At 67.1% G+C, this 15,934-nt stretch overlaps 2 protein-coding genes across 2 annotated transcripts; one reads left to right on the top strand and one right to left on the bottom strand.

Annotated features, from left to right (window-relative positions):
* Positions 1 to 1,753: 1,753 nt before the first annotated feature.
* On the bottom strand, positions 1,754 to 4,097 carry ATP5F1D (ATP synthase F1 subunit delta). Its single transcript, XM_079703836.1, has 4 exons — positions 3,691 to 4,097; positions 3,037 to 3,190; positions 2,456 to 2,544; positions 1,754 to 2,336 (listed from the first exon to the last, which is right to left on the bottom strand). Exons 1-4 carry the CDS (start codon positions 3,829 to 3,831, stop codon positions 2,214 to 2,216), a joined length of 507 nt encoding a protein of 168 aa, XP_079559962.1. The 5' UTR covers positions 3,832 to 4,097; the 3' UTR covers positions 1,754 to 2,213.
* A 4,350-nt stretch (positions 4,098 to 8,447) lies between these two features.
* On the top strand, positions 8,448 to 14,531 carry CBARP (CACN subunit beta associated regulatory protein; the record flags this gene model as incomplete). Its single annotated transcript, XM_079702266.1, has 9 exons — positions 8,448 to 8,540; positions 8,635 to 8,774; positions 9,060 to 9,124; positions 9,500 to 9,644; positions 9,841 to 10,012; positions 10,229 to 10,366; positions 10,783 to 10,993; positions 12,289 to 12,481; positions 13,481 to 14,531. 9 exons carry the CDS (start codon positions 8,448 to 8,450, stop codon positions 14,529 to 14,531), a joined length of 2,208 nt encoding a protein of 735 aa, XP_079558392.1.
* Positions 14,532 to 15,934: the final 1,403 nt, after the last annotated feature.

The raw sequence follows: 15,934 nt of genomic DNA, 5'->3' as shown, positions 1-15,934 counted from the left end.
CGCCGGGTGGGGTGCGGCTGAGACCTCCAGCGGGTCTGTGATCTCACCGGGCCTGGTTCGTCTGCCTGCAGGGAAGTGGGCTGTCTCCTGGTATGGGGCCCCTGAGGGTCACACACACAGGGGAGGGGACCAGTGGCCCCTGCCTGGCTTTGCAAGTCCACGTTGATAAACGTGCCAGATCAGCCTAAGGCCTGTTCTCTCCCACTCATAGCATCCCTGTGCTATGGGGGGCAGTCCCAGGCCATGAGCGCACTCAAGGCACGAGGGGACCCCTTCCTGGGAGGGAGATGAACCCTTGGGCACTGCCTGGCCCCACAAGGCCCAAGGCCTGCACTCTCAGAAGGGGTCGTGACCCCTGGTTCCTGGCCCTGTGGCCCATCCCACCCTGGGTGCCTCCCACCCCAGGATGCAGCCTGGCCAGCACAGGCTGTTCCTGAAGCCGTTCGGGCACAGGTGTCCCCAGGCCGGGCTCTGAGGCGTGCATGTCCCCCAGAGGGCCTGCACCGTGCTGGGGGTCCTAGCTGTGTGGCTATGTCCCATAGCCCCGGGCTGTGGCCTCAGGGGGTGATGGTGCAGGCAGGTTCCCTGGTGTGAGGACCACTGGTCCAGGGTCTCCTCCCACAAGCCCCCACCAGCCCCCAGCTGTGTCCTTGCTCTTATTTATAGAACAGATGAGAAGCCAGTCCAGGAACTCAAAGACCTGGGCTCTAAGCCGGGAGACAAGGAGGGGAGGAGTGGGGCTGCATCTGTGACCCCATGGCTGTCCCAGCTTTAGCTGAGCTGGGGTTTCCTGAGGAAGTGGGGGCCAGCTGCTTGGACCTCACCTGCACAGAAGGAGCAAGCCCCAGACGGACACCGCCCAGAGCTGCAAGCTTGCCTGGAGGCTCCCCGGACATCGAGCCTCAGAGGCAGCTACGGGACAGTCATTCGCATAGGACCGTGACACAAGACCACACAGCCCACCCGTGCCAATGACAAGCCCGGGAGTGGCTTCTCCGTCACCTTCTGGCTGCCGGTGACACACCGAGAGGCCCAAGCTTTCCCACACACTCACCACCCTGAAATGCCCCACCAGCTCTGCTCTGACCCAGGGCCAGGGAGGGGGGCAAGGAGGTGGCCAGTGCCTGGGCCACCCCCATGGTTGCAAAAGTGAGTTACTGGCTGAAAGAAATGGGACAGCGCTGAAGCTTCAAGGTGCCAGGACCGCCCCCGCCCGGCCACCCCACCCATCTGGGGCCAGTCCAGGGGCCTGGGTGCCATGGAGGTGCCAACACTACCAGGGATCGGGCACCTGGCCAGCTGGGGCCACCCACAGGCCAGGCAGGCACAGGGCAGGGCCTCCGTGGGAGCAGGCAGGACCCACCCCTCCTAGTGCAGCTGGGGCGGGGCCGGGGAGCCCACGGGACAGACGTCACAGTCTGGAACCTGGCAGAGCCTCATGTCTGTCCAGCAGCCCAGGCCCAGCCCAGAAGTGGCAGCCACGCTGCTGCCTGCCGTCTCCAGCCCTGGCTGGTGACCTTTGCCTGTGCCCACCCTCCCAGCGTGACAGCCAACAGCCTTCCCACAACCCAGCCTGGTTTTGCGAGCTGAGCCCCCACCGCCAACACCCCAGGCGGTCCAGACTACAGCCTGCTGAGCTGGGAAGGCTGAGGCTGGCTGCCCCACCTTGCTGCGCACACACAGGAAACTGGGGGAGAGGCCGCGCTGGGTCTCGAGCCCACCACCAAGCAGGATAAAGTCAGCGTATGCAAACTGGATTCCAGGTGTTTAATGAGGGTTCGGGCAGGGGGCAGGCTGTCCGTTGCCGGTGGCTGGGAGCAGAGGTCTCTGCGGCAGATGCGGCAGAGGAGTGGAGGCCAGCACGTCAGGTTGGGGAGATCTTAGAAGGTGGGAGAAGAGCCCTCTGGGGTGAGAGTAATCCCCAAGGGTAGGGCAAGTGCCCGACCTTGACTCCAGCCCCCAGGCCTGCCAGAGCTGGCTTGTTTCCCTGGCTTATTCACCACAGAGAGGCAGAGCCCTGAAAGGCGCTCTGGGAGGACGCCGGCACTGTGCTGCCCCCTGGTGGCTTCCCTAGCGAGGATGGCTCCCCCAGGCTCACTCCCCCAGCCTCCCAGCCAGCCTGCACCCACAGGAGCTGGGTCCTCACGCCAGGCCATCCCCTGCCCAGCTCTGGCCCAGTCTCCCTGCCGGAGCCAGCGTGGGGCACGCACCGCCTACTCCAGGGCCTTCACCAAGGCCTCGTTGGCCTCGATGCGGATTTGGATCTCGGCCCTCATGGCCTCGTCCGTGGCCCCCAACAGCTCCGACTGCGCCTTCTCCAGGTTCGCCTTGGCCACCTGCAGGGGGTGGGTGGCGGGTGAGGGCGAAGCAAGGAGCCCAGCCCGGTACCTGTTCCCTCCCTGCAGTTGGGGACTTCTTGGCCGCTTGGAGCACCAGCTTCCCCTGGGACACTCACCCCCAGATCCAGCATGTCCAGTGTGACGGCTTCCTCGGCCAGTAACTGCACCGAAGAGTCAGCGTTTACTGTGACCGAGCCACTGCTCACTGCAGGAGGAGGGGGAGTGAGAGGTCCATGTATGGGCGTGGGGACACAGTCAGCCCCAGAGCCCCTGCAGGGCCAGGAGGGTGACCACACAGCGTGGCTCCAGAATCCAAAGGCCCCAGCACACAAGTGAACGGGGGCCACCAAGTGCATCTACCGCAGACTGGACATGGGGACAGAGCCCCCTCCTTTTGCCCAGCAGCCCAGGAGTTGAGCTAGGGTTAGGAGTGAGCCGGAGCTGGGTTCCAGTCTGGGTTGTACCGCTGGGGCCACGCTCTGGAAAACCTCCTCCGAATTGAGGATCCTTTCTCCTCCGATGGGCCCCCGCCAGGCCCACTGCTGACCACTTACATCCCTAACTACACCCAGCCCAGTGCCGGGGAGTTCTATATCCTTGGTGCCCTTCCTGACGCTGCCAACTGAAACGAGAACTAGCTCGTTGAGACAAGCATCTCCCACCCAGCCCCTTCCCTCTGCCCTCCCAATCAACTCACCAAAGTATTTGGAGATGGTGCCGTCCTCAGCGTGGACCACAACCAGCCCTGGTCGGAGGACCTGCAGTGTGGGTACGTGGGCTGCCAAGATGCCAAACGCTCCGGTCTGCGTGGGCACGTCCACCTGTCGAACGTTGGCGCCATTGAAAAACACCTAGACAAAACACATAAAGAAAGGGTCACTTCAGGGTAGTCCCTCTGGGAACAGCAGTCAGTCTCCCCCACAGTTAAACAACCAAGGCAGGACTGAAAGCTGACGGGGGACACGGAGGCAGCCGATGCTTCGGTGGGGTCCTCGTGCAGGACTGCAGCGCCTTCATCTACTTGACGATGGAATCCAGGCACCCTAGCCCTAGGGTAAGGAGACGCGGTCAAGGCAAAACCAGCGAGCCGCCTGCGGAGGAGCGTACAAGAAAGGTGCCCAGGGACTCAGGTTCTGAACCCGTGAGGAAGGGCGCACATCGAAATGGGGGGCTGGCTGAAGGGCGACCTGAAAGTTGGGCGGTCTGATCCCGGACCACACGGGGGAGGGGCGCGGGTCCGGAATGGGGGTCGCCGACCTGAGGGTTGGGGGCTCGGATCCTGGGTCACACGGGGGAAGGGGCGCGGACGCGGGGTCCAGAATGGGGTCTCGAGACCGGCGGACCTCCGAACCTGCGTGGGTGAGGCGAAGGTGAAAGACATCTGCCCCAGGCCCGCGGCGGGGGCCGGGGCGGCGGCGGCCTCGGCGTAGGCGCGGGCGTGGCGCACGAGGCGGCCCAGGCCCGGGCGGCGGAGAAACGCGGCGGGCAGCATGATGGCGGGCGGACGGCGGACAGCGGAGCAGGGGCGGTCGGACTCCGGCTGGATGCCAGCGGCCTGGAGGTCGAGGAGAACGACGCTCGAGGACTTCTGGGAGAAGAATTCCGACGAGGGCGCAGGCGCGAACTACGACTCCCGGCGCGCTGTGCGCGATGTTGAAGATGGCGAACAGCCTGGACGTGCGGCATGCTGGGAGTTGTAGTTTCCTTCCTGCAAGATCTCCCAGCCCGGTCGGTGGTCAGGTGCGGGGGTCGGTTACAGAGCTCTGCACGGGGAGGACCAGAAGCCCGCGCGGAGAAAGAGACACTTAATTCAAGATTTTTGGGGCGCTCATTGGACGTCAGGCCCTGGGGAGACATCAGGGAAATATTAAGATTCCTGCTCTAGTTTGGGGTGGTGGAGGCGTTTAACAGGCACTCAACGTAATAAATTGTACAGTATTTTAGGAGGTGACAAATACTTAAAAATGAAAAAGCAGAGTATGGGGGCCGGATGGGGCAGGCTGTGACTGTAGGAGGTGCAGGCGTCCCGGGAACGCTATCCCAGGCGGAGTGTCCAGCTCCCGTAAGCGTCCAGCGGTGTAGGAATCTCTTGACTGCAACTCCAAGGGCGCCGGCAGAGGGCGCGCCGCGCCCGAAGATGCGCCCCCCGCAGCCCCTCCCGGCCACCGCCTCCGCGCGCTGCTGACGCAGGGGCGCGTGCGCGGGCGGCTCCGGGCTCCGCGGACGTCACCGCGGCCAGCGCAGCCTCGCTCGCGGCGCTGACGTCACCGCTCCGCCCCCGCGCGCGGGCAGGTCGGCACCCCGGGTTGGGCCCCAGCCCCCACCTTGGGCTCCGGGAAAACGTGGAGTCCGGCTAGACCGGGCTGGGGTCCACATCCGGAAGGGCCTTGGGTGAGGAGCGGACGGATGCAGGGAGCGGGGGGCAGGTGGGGGGGTGTCACACCTGGGCTCGTGGCTGGGTAGGTGCTGTGGCCGAAAGAGTCTCCCACACCAGGGAGGCCCGGGGCCTGGCGCCCAGGCCCCCGCCCCCTCTCTAGGCCAGCGCTGTGAGGGGTACTCGTGGAATCAGTCTTTATGCGCTGGGCATCCTGGCCCTAGTCGGGTGTGTGCAGAGGGAAGCTCTGCTCCCATTTCTTAGGGGTGCGTCCTGTGCACGGGTTGGATCCTACTGGAATGGAGGCCTATTCTCATATGCTTCTCAGACCCATTTATTGGACTTGTCTCTAATCCCCACTCCAGAGTAGCCAAGGGGTCGGGGCATCACCTGTTACTCAGGTCCCCAACCCGGGTTTATCCTGGAATTCTCTGGTGTACCCATCGACAAGCCACCCAGCTTGGCCCCTGCAGCTACCTTTACTGGCTTGGATGGCCCCAGGCTCCTCCCCTAGCTTCACCACGGCGCCTTCTCCACAAACAGCCAGAGGGACCACATCATTCCCCTGCTGGGAACACAAGCTGCCTCCCCCGGTCCTCCAACACATTCACCTTCAGCCCACACACTTGAGGACCTCAGGGACTTTGCCCATGCAGTTCCCACACGCCTGGAGCCAGCCTTCCCGGGTAATTGTCCACTTGACTGCCCCTTGCCCTCCTTGGGCAGTGTCACCCTTTCATCCACTGGACACACACCTTCTCTCCAGGGTGCCACCCCTGTGCTATGCTCTGCTCGCGGACCCAGCTGTAAATGAACTGCTTTTGGAGGTCACCGCAGTGGGGGCAGGGTTGAGGAGGGACACAACGCAGAGGAACAAGTAACAGGCAACGACGTGCAGGGCCTCGGAGAGAAGCAAAGCGCAGCAGAGGTCCGGAATGTGGGGTGGGAGTTGCTTTGTTAGCAAAGGGAGTCAAGAGGAGATGAAGAATTTGTCGTTGGGAAAGAGGTGAAGGAAGCTCCGGAGGGGACAAGCTGTCCAGGCCTGGCACCTGCACGTGCAAAGGCCCTGGGGTTGGACTGGGCCTTCCTCTTTCACTGGAGGAGAAAGGGGTGCCATTGTGCTGTGCTGAACACACGGCCAGGCAGGCTGGGATGGGACCCTGACCAGGCTGGTGGCAGATTGGTGGCCTGAGCATCTTGAAGGATGAGGCACAACTATCTGAGAAAGAGCAGCTTTGGGGTTGACCAGGCATGGGGTTTCTGTAGGGGTAGTCCTGTTGTCACCTCACCCAGGGCAAGCCCTGGTGGCACTCAGAATGCGTTGTGTTCCATTATCTTTGCTGCTCATCCTAACAAAACAACCCTGACAGTGCTGCCCACATAGGGGAGGAAAAGTGGGACATGTGCCCCGGAGCCCCTAGGCTGTGCACCCCGGAGACTCCCAAACCGGGGAAGCGATGGATAGGGAGTCTGGGCACCCCCGGACTCCAGGCTGCGGGGAGTCGTGCGCCCTGGGACCAACACCCCTTTGGTCCCCCGTCCCCGGGGATCCAGGGGAGGTCGGGGAATCGTGCCGCAGGGGCCGGGGGCGGAGATTCAGCTGTCTCGGGAGAGGGCGGCTCCGTGTGGGGAGGGGGCGCCCAGGAGCACAGGCTCCGCCCCCCGCCCCCGCCGGAAGGGACGGGGAGGCGGTGGCCGCCGCGGAGCAAGCGAGAAGCGGCGGCGAGCGCGGTGGGGGCGGCCGGCCGGGGACCCGGCAGCACCGGGCGGCACCGAGCGGGTCGGAGCGGGCCGGCCGCCAGCGCGGTCACGTGTGTGACCCCTCCTCTCGCGCCTGCCTCCCCCGCGCGCCGAGCTCTCCATTCATAAATTCTCCGCCTGCTCCGCGGCTACCGGGCGCCGGAGCCCGCCGGGAGCGCCGTGCAGCAGCCCGCCCGCCGCCCATGGGCCGCGCGCCCCGGCGCTGAGGTAGGCGCGCGGGCCTGGGGCTGCACCGGGGCGGGCGGGGGACAGGCCGAGGCCGCACGGCCCGCCCTGGCTAGAGACCACCGGCCCTCTCCCGCGAGGCGGCGAGGCCGGAGGCAGGGAGCGGAGAGGCCAGGGCTGGCGTGGGGGCCGACATGCCAGGCTCTGCACCCCTCTTCGGCGGCCCGGAGAGGGACCCTCGCCCACGCCCTCCCTCAGCCTCAGTTTCCCCCTGAGAGATTCGGCGAGAGCCGTGGCGTTTCCGCCCCCGGGCTTAGCCCGGGATTGAGATGTGCCCGAGGTCGGCTCTCTGCATCTCATTGCTCGCCATCCCGGTCCCCGGGGCCGGTTGGGGACGCGGGGGTGGGCGCGGTGGCGAGCTCGATCGGGAGCCGCGGCCCGGCGGGATTTTAGGGTGGCCCGTGGGCAACCTCCGCCCTGGTCTCCCGTCCTCACCTGCTCCCTAGGAGCCCACTTCCCTTCCCCTTCGGCCTCCTGCCGTCTTTCCTGGTCTCCTGTCATCGTCCCTGTGCCTGTGCCCCCTCCCCCTCTAACCTGAACTCATTTCCCGGCCTACATAGAGGCGTCCCCTCCCCCGAGAATGCAGGGGAGCCGCGGCCAGCCTCTGACCCGAAGTGCCGAGGACACCTGGCTTTTCCAGGACCCTCCCCTGCTATGGGCCTCAGTTTCCCCCGCTGTCGAGTAGGTTGAAAGTCCCAAAGGGTTGGGGGCGCTGGAACCTGTGCACAGGCTTTCCCTTTCCTGTGGGGAAGGGCCGCGCGCCGTGCCCACTCAGGGCTGCTGGTCATCCCGGCCCCGGATTCGGTTTCCTGAGATTCCAGAATGCGGCCACCGGTCCTTCCCGCCGGGAAGAGCCGCGTGTTGGGGAGGGCGGTCAGGTGCAAAGTCCAGGCAGTCCCTCTCACGAGAGCTGAGACCCTCTCTGCCTCCGTGCCCCCGGCGTCAGGCAGACGTGGAGCCCGGCCGGCTCGGCCGGGGACGGGTGCGGCGGGGGCACGCCGCCGACCGGGCACCGGCGGGCGGCGGCGGCAGCAGCCATCTTGCCGCCCGGGGCTGGCTCCAGCCGCCCCTGCAGGAGGCCTCCCTCCCCCGCGCCCCTCCCCTCCCTAGTGCTCCCTGGCAACCCGCCCCCCCCCCCAGCTTGGCCTGCTCGCTCAGTCGCCATGGGAACCAGATTCTTGAGGGTTGGGAACAGATGCGCCTCCTCTGGCCTTTTCACTCCCACCGGCACTGGGCGGAGGGGGAACCTGTACCTCCAGGAGTCGTAACCTGGAGTCCCGGCGCTCAGCCCCTCCGCCCCCTCCCCGGGCTGGCCAGCCCCAGGGATGACCCGAGTCCCCGCTATTCTGGAACCAGTCTCCTGGGGCCGAGGCGGCCCCTCCCGCTCCCTGATGGTGCAGGCAGGGCCCCTGGGGTCTGGCGGTAGTGAGTTGACGGCCTCAGTTTGCCTATTTATCGTAGAGGCGCTTCTCCTTTCCTGGGCAGGGCTCCCGCCCCATGCCACCTTGCCGGGCCGGCCCCACCGGCTGGGGAAGCTGTTGATACGCACGCGCCTCCCCTTTTCAAAGATGGGGACATGGATGTCTGATCTGACCCGGGTGGGGGCTGCCTTGGGGCTCCCCCCACCTCTTCGTGAGTCACCGCCCTGTGTGGTCCCCTGCTCGAGCTCCCGGGAAAGCGGGAGGAGGGACAGAGGAGCTGGAGCTGAGCAGGCCCTGCCCCCCCAGGCGCCTCCTCCTAGCCTCAGAATGCAGCCCACGGCCACCATGGCCACGGCCGCCACCACCTCCACCACGGTCGCCCTGACCACGACGTGGGACAACGCCACGGGCCGCCCCACCGTGAGTGAGGGGGGTGGGGGGGGCGGGGAGGACGGGGGGCGGGGCCGCCAGAGTCCACGCCCACCGTCCCTGACCCTTGACGCTGGCCCCGCAGGGGGAGCCCGACCCTGTCCTGGACAACTACATGCTGCTGGTGGTGGTGATGGCGCTCTTCGTTGGGGGCACCCTCGTGGTGCTGTCGGGCGCGCTGCTGCTCTGCAGGCGCTGCTGGGAAGTCCACAGGCGCGTCCACAGGTGCGTGGGGCCCCCAGCCCCACCCCCCGCCCCGCCCCGCAGGGGAGCTGGGACAGGTCAGCCTGAGAGCCCCCGCCGCAGGGGCGCTGGGCCTGCTTCTGAGTGACGGTGCCCACGTGTCTGCGCCCACGTGTCTGCGCGGGAGCCTGGGAGAATGGGGTGGGTCCGAGGGAGTGGGCTCCCGTGAGCTCAGGATGCCCCGGTAGCCATGAGCCCTGCGGGGGACCCCGTGGGCAGCGCCCTGTGTCCTCTGGCCCACTTTGCTCTCCTGCCGCCCCTCCCCAGAGCCACAGAGGAAGCAGAGAAGACCACCACCAGCTACCTGGACAACGGTGCCCGCCCTGCCCAAGGTGAGGAGCCCTCCCAGGCCCGTCACCGTCCGTCTGCCCCCCTCCCCCCCTCTCCCCCTCTCCCCCTCTCCCCCTCTCCCCCCCCACCCCGGGCCGCCTGACCATCTGTGTCTGTCTGTCTCCCCCACCAGACTGGGCGCAGCTCGAGTCCGACTCATCTCTGTTTCCTTAAGCCCACGCGTAGGTGCTCACAGGCGCGTGCTGCGTGAGTGAGTGTGTGAGCGGATGAGCGAGTGCCCTCCACCCACCCACCCCGCCCCCGGTGGTCAGTCGGGCCCTCGGCGCTCCCTTCCCGACCCGGCCCCCCAGCCCAGCTGCCCGCCGGCGCCCGGCGCGGCCCACCCGGGACCCACCCTCTCTTGACTCTCCTCGCAGACCCCGAGTTCAGGGGGGAGGAGCCCGAGGGCCAGGACGCCGAGCCCGAGCGCTTCCTGTCCACCAGCTCCACCGGCCGCCGGGTGTCCTTCAACGAGGCGGCCTTGTTTGAGCAGAGCCGGAAGGCGCAGGACAAGGGCCGCCGGTAAGGAGGGCCCGGTGCCGGGGCTCACCTGGGAGGTCACCTTGCCGCCCTGCGCTGGGCTTGAGCTGGCCCCCGCCGGTGCCTGGCTGTCCCCCACTCCCAGTGGGCAGGGTGACAGTGGGGCCAGGGAGGACGCTGGGGCGTGGGCAGAGGGACCCAGCTCGCCCAAGGTGACGGGCAGGCGCGCTGGGCGCAGGTACACCCTGACCGAGGGGGACTTCCACCACCTGAAGAACGCCCGCCTCACCCACCTGCACCTGCCGCCCCTCAAGATCGTCACCATCCACGAGTGTGACTCAGGCGAGGCCAGTGCAACCGCCACACCCCACCCCACGGCTGCCCCCAAGGCCAGCCTTGCCATATTCCAGGTGAGTTGGGGGTGGCAGCTGGCCTGGAGCTTGGGGGCAGCCCACCCTCCCCGAGCAGGCACCACTTTTCCCACCCTCTGGCTGCGCCCTTCACCTCTGGGTGGGGAGTGGGGCCTGGCCGGGTCCAGCGGGTGGCGGGTCCAGCACGCACCCCCCCCCCGACCCGTGCTCTTTGACCTGTCACTGCTTCCTCCCCACCCCGGCTCTGTCCCACAGCCCCCGGGGAAGGCCCTCACCGGCCGCTCTGTGGGCCCCAGCTCCGCCCTGCCAGGTGACCCCTACAACTCGGCCGTGGGCCCTGCCGACTTCGAGATCAGCCCCTCGGCTTCCAGTGACTCCGGGGAAGGCACCTCGGTGAGGCCCCCGCGCATGCATCCCCTGTCCCACTCCAGGACGGGGCAGCCTGTGGCCCCCTGCCTGGTCCCCGAGCTTGGGGGGAAGAGGGGCAGGTGGCACACAGGGCACATGCACGGCTGGCTCACCCGCATACAGGGCAGTCCAACAGCTGCAGAGGGTGTGGTCGGGGACCTATCCCAGCCCAGGGGACAGGACCCCCTCTGTCCAGGGCTGGGGGAACAGAGGTGGCCAGCGCCTGGCCGAGCCCTGGGGAGCCTCTCAGGCAGGGTCTCGGGGGGAGGAGGCCCCAGCCCACCCCCAGCCCCCTGTTCTTCCTCTGCCTTCTGTGTGAGTGCCGGGTGGCCAGGGCTGGGCTGGCACTAGGGCAGCAGGGAGGGGCTGGGGGGTCTGAGAGCATCCCTCTTCCCTCACAGTTGGACGCGGGGGCCAGGAGTGCCAAGCCTGGTGGGCCGGGGGCCGCAGCAGGGCCTGGGGAGGCGGGCCCAGCCTCTGGGGCAGGCCCCGTCTTGCAGTTCTTCACCCGCCTGAGGCGCCACGCCAGCCTGGACGGGGCCAGTCCCTACTTTAAGGTCAAGAAATGGAAGCTGGAGCCCAGCCAGCGGGCGTCCAGTCTGGACACAAGAGGTGAGCTGTGGTCCCTGGTGGGGAGCGAGGCCCAGGGGCGGCCCCAGGAGAATGTGGAGCAGGCAGCTCTGCACCCTGGGAGGGGTCCCCAGCGCCCACCCCATGCTGGCCGGCATCGCCCGCTTACCAGCGGGCATCTTGCCCAAGGTCAGAGCTGGTCAGGAGGAAGAGCCAGCGCTGCACGCTGAGCCCCGGAAAAAACAGGGGTTGTCAGGCTAGAGTGGGCATCAGTGAGCGTCACCTACGAGGCACTGCATGGTGTTTCTGGCTCTGCGGTCAGTGTTTCTGCTGCGGTGGCATGAAAGCAGCCCTAGATGGCGTGTAAAAGAGTACGGCTTTGGCCAATAAAACTTTATTTACAACTACAGGTGGTGGGCCTTCGATCCTGCAGACCCCTGGTCACGGGGCCCTGGATACAGGGCTTCCAAATCTCAACCCAAGGACCATGCATGTGTGTCTTGAGGGGGAGGTGGCACCAACAGCTACAACCATCCCTGCTCATGGGAGCTCAGCGGGGCCAGGCCGCTGGGGTGCCTGCTGCCCTGTGGCGGAGGTGGCGGGTCCCACTGCCAGGAAAGGCGGGGCGAGGGGACGAGCAGTGTTGGAGGCCAGGGAAGGTGCGTGGCCAGTGACAGTGCCAGTCCCCTTGTTGGGGCCCGGCTCCAGCTGCTGTGGGGTGGGGGGAGGGGTGAGTTCTGGCTGAAGTGCTGCTGGCCGGGGAGGGGAGGGGAGGGGAGGGGAGGGTTCGTCCCACTGCGCCATTGGGAGCCCAGACAGAGCCTGTGATTCGGGAGGTGTTTATAGGCAAATGCAGGCACAGAAGCGCCCAGAACCTGTTTGCTGGGTGACCGTCATCCCCACCCCTGAGGCTTTCCCACTGAGGCCTCCGTTGTGGGAGGGTCCTGGCCCTGGGCCCGCAGGGCTGGAGCTGGCAGGAGAGGGCGTCACCTCTCCCCCCGTCACCTGTCCCTCACTCTCCCCCACCTTCAGCCTTCTTCGGCACTCTAGCCGGGCTGTGTCTGTTACCTGGTGTCCAGGACAAGGCTGTGCTCTGGCCACACCTGCCTGCCAGGGCCACTTGGGCCAGTGCTGCCGCCTTGGCACCTCCAGTCCCGCCCGCCCCGGCTGCCGGGCTTTCGGTCCTGGCCTTTCTGCCCTGGGTGCCTTGGTTTCCCCACCTGCACGGCCAGGTACATGCTCACCTGGTCCAGGCTGGCTCTGTTGGCTCAGGGATCAGGGGGCGGGGCCCGGGGTGGGAGGGGCCCAGGCAGCCTGCTGTACCTTCCTCTGCACAGGCTCCCCCAAGCGACACCACTTCCAGCGGCAGCGGGCAGCCAGCGAGAGCATGGAGCACGAGGAGGGGGACGCCCCCCACGTGGACTTCATCCAGTACATCGCCAGCGCTGGCGACACTGTGGCCTTCCCGAGCCCCCGCCCCTTTCTGGCCAGCCCCACCAGCCCCGCCAGCCCGCCCCCCACTCTCGGCAGGTATTTTTCAGTAGATAGAGGTGCTAGGGGTGGGCCCCTGCCCCACCCCGTCCCCCATAGGTGGCCCAGGGAGCTCTCTCCCAGCCCTTCGGACAGGCGGTCGTGTTCCTCTGGCTCCACCGTCCTTCCCGGAGGCTGCCTCGCTGGGGCCACCTCTCCAGCACGGACCAGAGGAGGGAAGCAGGGGGAGACTGGGTAAGGGTAGAGGGGCGGGCGGGGCCTCCAAGACAGAATGCCTGCTCAAGTAGGGCCGATGTGGGTATGTGCCCGCGTGGGTATCGCTGCTTCCTGGTGGAGCCTGAAGGGTTCCGATGTGGCCCCAGGGTCCCTCTCTCCTGTCCATGCTCCTGAGGGCTGGATGGCTGCTACTCAGAAACTGTTGTGACCACTTCTGCCAGCGGTACCCCCTCCCCCAGCCCAAGGACAACTCTGCTGAAGCTCTGGGCCCACATCAGTGGGATGGGGAACTAGATCCTGGAAGCAGGGTTCCCGACTCTTGGGCATTTCCTGGTCTGGGTAGTTAACACTTGCTTTGTGTGTATCTTCCTCCTGGCTACTTGTCAGTCTATGGTGGGGGGCTGAGGCGACACACTCAGAGTCACCCAGGCGTACGGGCTGAGCTGGACCCTGCTTGGCCCAGTCCATCCCCAGCCACCCCTTGGTACACAAAGCTCCTAGTCGAAGAAGGCCATCTCCCGAGAAGAGCCTTCACTCTTTCTGGGCGAGGGGCCAACCTCCTGCAGTGGCAGCAGATGCTCTGGTCACATTCTGTAAGAGGCCCTGGTTGAACGGCAGGCGCCAGGACGACTCCGGGTTTACCCGAAAAGCATCCAGTGCAGAGTGAACAGGCAGCATACAAATACATCATCTTCCACAGGGCCTGGCCAACCCTAGAGGGTTCCCACCCGTGCCCACCCTCCCGGACCCAGAGGCAGGGTGGCCGGGGAGGGGGTGCGGGGGGCCTGGGCTGCCTCCTGACGGCTGCGGCCTGGTTTGCAGCCTAGAGGCAGCCGAGGAGGTGGGCGCCGCAGGAGGAGCGAGCCCCGAGTTCCCCCCGGAGTGCGGCGTCAGCGCGGGGCCTGAGCAGCAGCAAGACTCAGATGGTGAGCGAGACGTGGGGCCAGAGCAGGCCCAGACCATCTACCGCGACATCTGGAGCCTGCGCGCCTCGCTCGAGCTGCACGCGGCCACCGCCTCAGACCACAGCAGCAGCGGCAACGACCGCGACTCGGTGCGCAGCGGCGACAGCTCGGGCTCCGGGGGCGCCGCACCCGCCTTCCCGCCACCCTCGCCGCCGCCCACACCACGGACGGCGGACGGCGAGGCGGGCGGGCCGCGCAAGCTGCTGCAGATGGACAGCGGCTATGCCAGCATCGAGGGCCGCGGCGTGGGCGACGACGGGCCCCCCAGCGCGCCCGAGAAGCAATCCTCCTTCACGAGCTCGGGCCGCGAGGCCACAGTGGGCTGCAGCTTCGAGAGTCCCGTGCCTGAAGCACCCGCCCGGCCTGGCAGCCCGCGCGCCTGGCCTCGCCGTGCCCCGCGCCGCGACTACAGCATCGATGAGAAGACAGACGCGCTGTTCCACGAGTTCCTGCGCCACGACCCGCACTTCGACGACGCCCCGCCCGCCGCAGCGCGCCACCGAGCGCGCGCGCACCCGCACCCCCACGCGCGCAAGCAGTGGCAGCAGCGCGGCCGGCAGCACAGCGACCCAGGCGCGCGTGCCGCACCCTCCGCCCCACCTGCAGCCCAGCCCGGCGCCCCCCGCCCCGCGCGCGCGCCCCTGCGCCGCGGAGACAGCGTCGACTGCCCACCCGACGGCCGCGCGGGCGACGACCCGGCCGCGCCTCCCATCCCCGTCATCGAGGAGGAGCCCGGCGGCGGCTGCCCTGGCTCCGGCCTGTGCGCCGGGCCCCCGGGCGCGCTGCTGGACAAGCTGGCGGCCAGCCTCGACGACAGGCTCTTCCCGCCGCGCCTGGCCCAGCCCATCGCCGCGGCCCCTGCGCTGGCCGCGGCCGCACCCACGTCCCCCGACCACAGCCCGGTCTAAGCCTGCGCCCCGCGCCCACCTCGTCAGCTTATTCGGCACCGGCGGGGCCTCGGCGCCGGACACACCTGGGGCGCGACGCCCTGGCGCGCCCGCGCTGGGACCGCGGGCCTCGAGCACGCGCGCAGTGCCACTGGCACCCTGCACCGGCCCAAAGTGCGCACGCACACAGTCCCCTCCGGGCACTTCACTGGGTCGACTAAAGGGAGTGTGGCGGATTCTCATCTTCGGGGTTCCGAGGGCCACATTCAACTTCCCTTGGCCCCAGACAGCGGCCTCGGGCTAGTGACCGTGGGCGCCGCGCCGTGCCGTGCCTCCGGCACGACGCAACGGGAAGCGCATGCGTAGGGCTTGCATCCTGGAGGGGCGATGCGCGCCGACTGCGCGAGACGCATGCGCAGAGCGCCCCTCCCAACACCAATCGAGCCTAGAGACGCGTCCGGTTCGCACGCGTCCGGTTCGCACGCGCAGGGACCAAGGGGCGCCGAGGCTCCGCGAAGAGAGGGCGCGCGGGCCCGGGCTGTGAGGTGAGCTCGAGGCCGTGGCCTCCAAGCCCCCGAAGCCGTTTACCTCACCGCAGCGAGTGCTCGCGGCAGTCCGCGCCCCCTCCGAGCAATAACCGTACCTGCCGCCGCCGCCCCCAGCCCTGTACACGCCCCCCGGTCCCCTCCCTCCCAGTGTCTGCACCCTGAACCCGCCCTCCGCATGTTGAACGGGCCGCACTTCCCGTAACCACACCGTCCAAAGAGCAGCCAGGACTCACCAGTGTTTGAGACACAAAACCCAAACGGTCCAAGTTTCAAGTTTCCCAAGCTTTATTTATTGCCAAAAGATGGGGCAGCCCTCGCCAGCGGCTGAGTCGCCCTGCCCCGCCCCTCGAAGCTTCGTGCTGTCTACCATCCAGTGATGGAGTTTGTGTTGTTTTCTGATTGATTATATTTACTGCATACTCTTACTTGCTCTGGGTTTTCTCTGGGGACCCAAGAGTACAGAGGCCTTGGGGGGAAGGGGATCAGCCCCCCCTGGCCATTGCACTGTGGAGCTGTGGCCCCTGGGCTGAGCAGAGGGGCCTGTGGAGCTCTGGGGAGACCAGGTCACCAGAGAGCACAGAGATCCAGCATGGCCAGAGGCAGACACGCGTGGGAGGCCCACGTCTCCACCCGGCACCACCAGCAAGACCTGCAGACCCGGGCCAGCCCGTCCACTGTGGGGTCCACAAAGGGCCCCAGGCTCAGGCTCAGACTCAGACCCCCCCCACCTGACAGCACGTCCTGCCACCCACAGTTCCCAAATATCCCTCACAACCACAGCTCAAATCCACCTGTTTTATTTTTTTCTTAAAAAAGGAGAAGAAAAAAGAACCAACCAAACAATGAAAACAAGGCAGCCGCCGGGCTCCCCTGGGC

This window comes from Hyperoodon ampullatus (genome assembly GCF_949752795.1).
Source record: "Hyperoodon ampullatus genome assembly, chromosome: 4".
Classification (NCBI taxonomy): Eukaryota; Metazoa; Chordata; class Mammalia; order Artiodactyla; family Ziphiidae; genus Hyperoodon; species Hyperoodon ampullatus.
The sequence above is the reverse complement of the archived record's forward strand: the minus strand, read 5'-3'. Positions and strand labels throughout refer to the sequence as shown.